This window comes from Macaca nemestrina, chromosome 20 (assembly GCF_043159975.1).
Source record: "Macaca nemestrina isolate mMacNem1 chromosome 20, mMacNem.hap1, whole genome shotgun sequence".
NCBI classification, from domain to species: domain Eukaryota; kingdom Metazoa; phylum Chordata; class Mammalia; order Primates; family Cercopithecidae; genus Macaca; species Macaca nemestrina.
Window position 1 is genome coordinate 66,025,285 of NC_092144.1, and position 2,460 is coordinate 66,027,744.

The 2,460-nt window shown below is 39.2% G+C and overlaps 1 protein-coding gene across 1 annotated transcript; it reads right to left on the reverse strand.

Annotated features, from left to right (window-relative positions):
• Window positions 1–248: 248 nt before the first annotated feature.
• LOC105488145 (ret finger protein-like 4A) lies at window positions 249–1,802 on the reverse strand. The gene is made up of 2 exons (XM_011751977.2): window positions 1,512–1,802; window positions 249–1,022 (listed from the first exon to the last, which is right to left on the reverse strand). Exons 1-2 carry the CDS (start codon window positions 1,795–1,797, stop codon window positions 442–444), a joined length of 867 nt encoding a protein of 288 aa, XP_011750279.2. The 5' UTR covers window positions 1,798–1,802; the 3' UTR covers window positions 249–441.
• Window positions 1,803–2,460: the final 658 nt, after the last annotated feature.

Sequence of the window (2,460 nt, forward strand, 5' to 3'; positions counted from 1 at the left end):
ACTTGAATGTGAGTGTTCAGTTGTCGGGTTAAGCTGAATACATAGACATATATACATAATTTTACTGTAGTCAAATAAGTCCTTATCATTTGAAAATCAGTTACTCTGTTGGTTCACATTCAAATTATTATTTAGTTCATAACTTCCATAACACATAGAGCATTGATCTTGCAGAAAATAGAGAACATTGGCAAATGAATCTGAAATTTCAAAACATTTATTGAACAGAAATACAAACATAAGCCCCAAAGAAAACAACATGACAACCTTTAAGTAAAATGTAATTTTCCCCTAATTAATATAACTGCTTTCTGTTCATGGTTTACAGAATGATGGATCTTTCCTTTCTATCCCTTTGTACCTATGTGTATCTAGCAGAAAGGTTCTTAGTTCTGGCTATGGGCGCACAGAAACTTCCTATAGATGATTATGTTCAAATGTTTATTTACTTTCCCCAGAATAAACTGGGGCACTGGCACTGTCTGGGGGGATCACAGGACAGATACTCAGGAAGGTCTGATCATCTTGAGTTTCAAGTTTATGAGAAAGAAATGGACGCAGTGGCTCGCTAACAGGAATTTTGTTGAATGTGTACATATGGCACCCATCACTAACATTGTAAAAGGAAATGGACCTCATACCTACATCCAGGAAAATCCCCACTCTGCGCAACTGCGGACCCACCCAGAGAGGGGTCAAAGGCATAGTGCTGGCGGCAAAGACCTTTCCTTTTCTGCAACCCACAGTCCAGAAGCCGAGTTCTGAAGAAAGTATAATGTTCCCCTGTCGGTTCACAGATTCCTTGCACACGCCCACATCCCACACTTTGCTGGTGCCCACGTCCACCTCCCAGTAATGGCGGCCGGAAGTGAAGCGAGGGACGCCCAGGACGCACAGGGCGGAGTCGAACCTCTCAGCTTGCTCCTTCCTGTTCTGTCTGAAATTCCCACATCGGACGCTCCTCAGGTCTTCAGAAATGATAAGATAGTTGTTGGCTGTGTCCACATCCAAGGTCATATCCACTGTTGGAATAAGAACCAGTAGTTCAGCAAAGACACACACTAAAGACTCCCTTCATCCCTTTACTGCAAACACATAAATATATTAACTTTTACTTCTTTTGTTCTACTTTCCCAAATCAAAATGTTCCTGTCTAGCCACCTGATGAGGTCAAGTTTTATGTACAGAAAGTTCGAATATAATAATTTTAACAAGTCCACCTTATTCATAGTAGAAATTCCTTTCGAATTAAGTTAGTGGATAATTTGATAAGCATTTTTTTCATTTAGCACATAAGATACATGAAGAAAGACAGTAGCTTGCTCTCCAAAGTATTGTACAAATTTGCACAGATTCCACAAAAACCTATACACAAAGGCGAGAACTGCTGTTTGTGCAGCATAGAAGATTTAGATGCCAGATTTCTGCTAATGCCCATATTTAAAAAAATGGTTGAAAGCTGTTTTTCCAGTTCCTTTTATGGGCTATAGCAGGTCATATAGATTCCTTACCTTGAAACTTCCTCATCTTTGGGTTCATTGTTAGAATAGATTTCAGCTTGGGCTCTAGTTCCTTGATGATGGAAACCAGCGCCCTCAGCTTATACTTGGGTTTGATGTCATTCTTCTGAGAGACCACAGAGCAGAGGCAGCACAGTAAACCTTCCCCATCGGGCTCCTTCTGCAGTGAATTGAGGCATTGGAGGCAGCAGACATATCCGCATTTCAGCTGCACGGCTTCTTCAAGATCTTTTAGACAGACAGGACATCTAATGATTTGTTTGAAGTGTTCAGCCATGGCAAATGTCTATAGAAAAAAAATAGGCATGGTATTAGAATTTCTGTGAGCCAATAGTGAATAGCCAGGAGTACTTGGGACCTTTTTTATCTTTACATGCGTAGAGATATCTTTGCATGATATTTACAATCACTACTACTAGTGACGAAGACATAACATAAATACAAATGTAAATGATTTGGGGTGCTGAACTTCTAATATTTGTAATACCCATTGGAATAAAGGGCATGATTCACTGAAAGACTTTGAGTTGATGTAGTGAGGGGGTCTACACCTGAGCTGTTTGATATGGTGGCCACCAGTCACATGTGATTAGTAAGGACCTGATTTTGTGGCTTATCTGAATGGAGTTGTGGCGTGAGTAAAATACTCTTATTTTTGAGACACAGTAAGAATAAGAGAATATAAACTATCTCCCTGAGAACATTGAGAATTAATTACATGTTGAAAGGATTGTATTTATGAGATAAAATTTGTTAGGCTTATTTCATTATGCTTTATTTGACTACTAGAAAATAAATTTATAATTACCTATGTGGGTTATTATTCTGTTGGACAGTTCTGGACCACATTTGAAAATTCTCTACTTTCCCAGCTGTCCAACCTGGATGTCACTTTAAGAAAACACTATAGCATGACATCACATCCAGAACACAAGACACA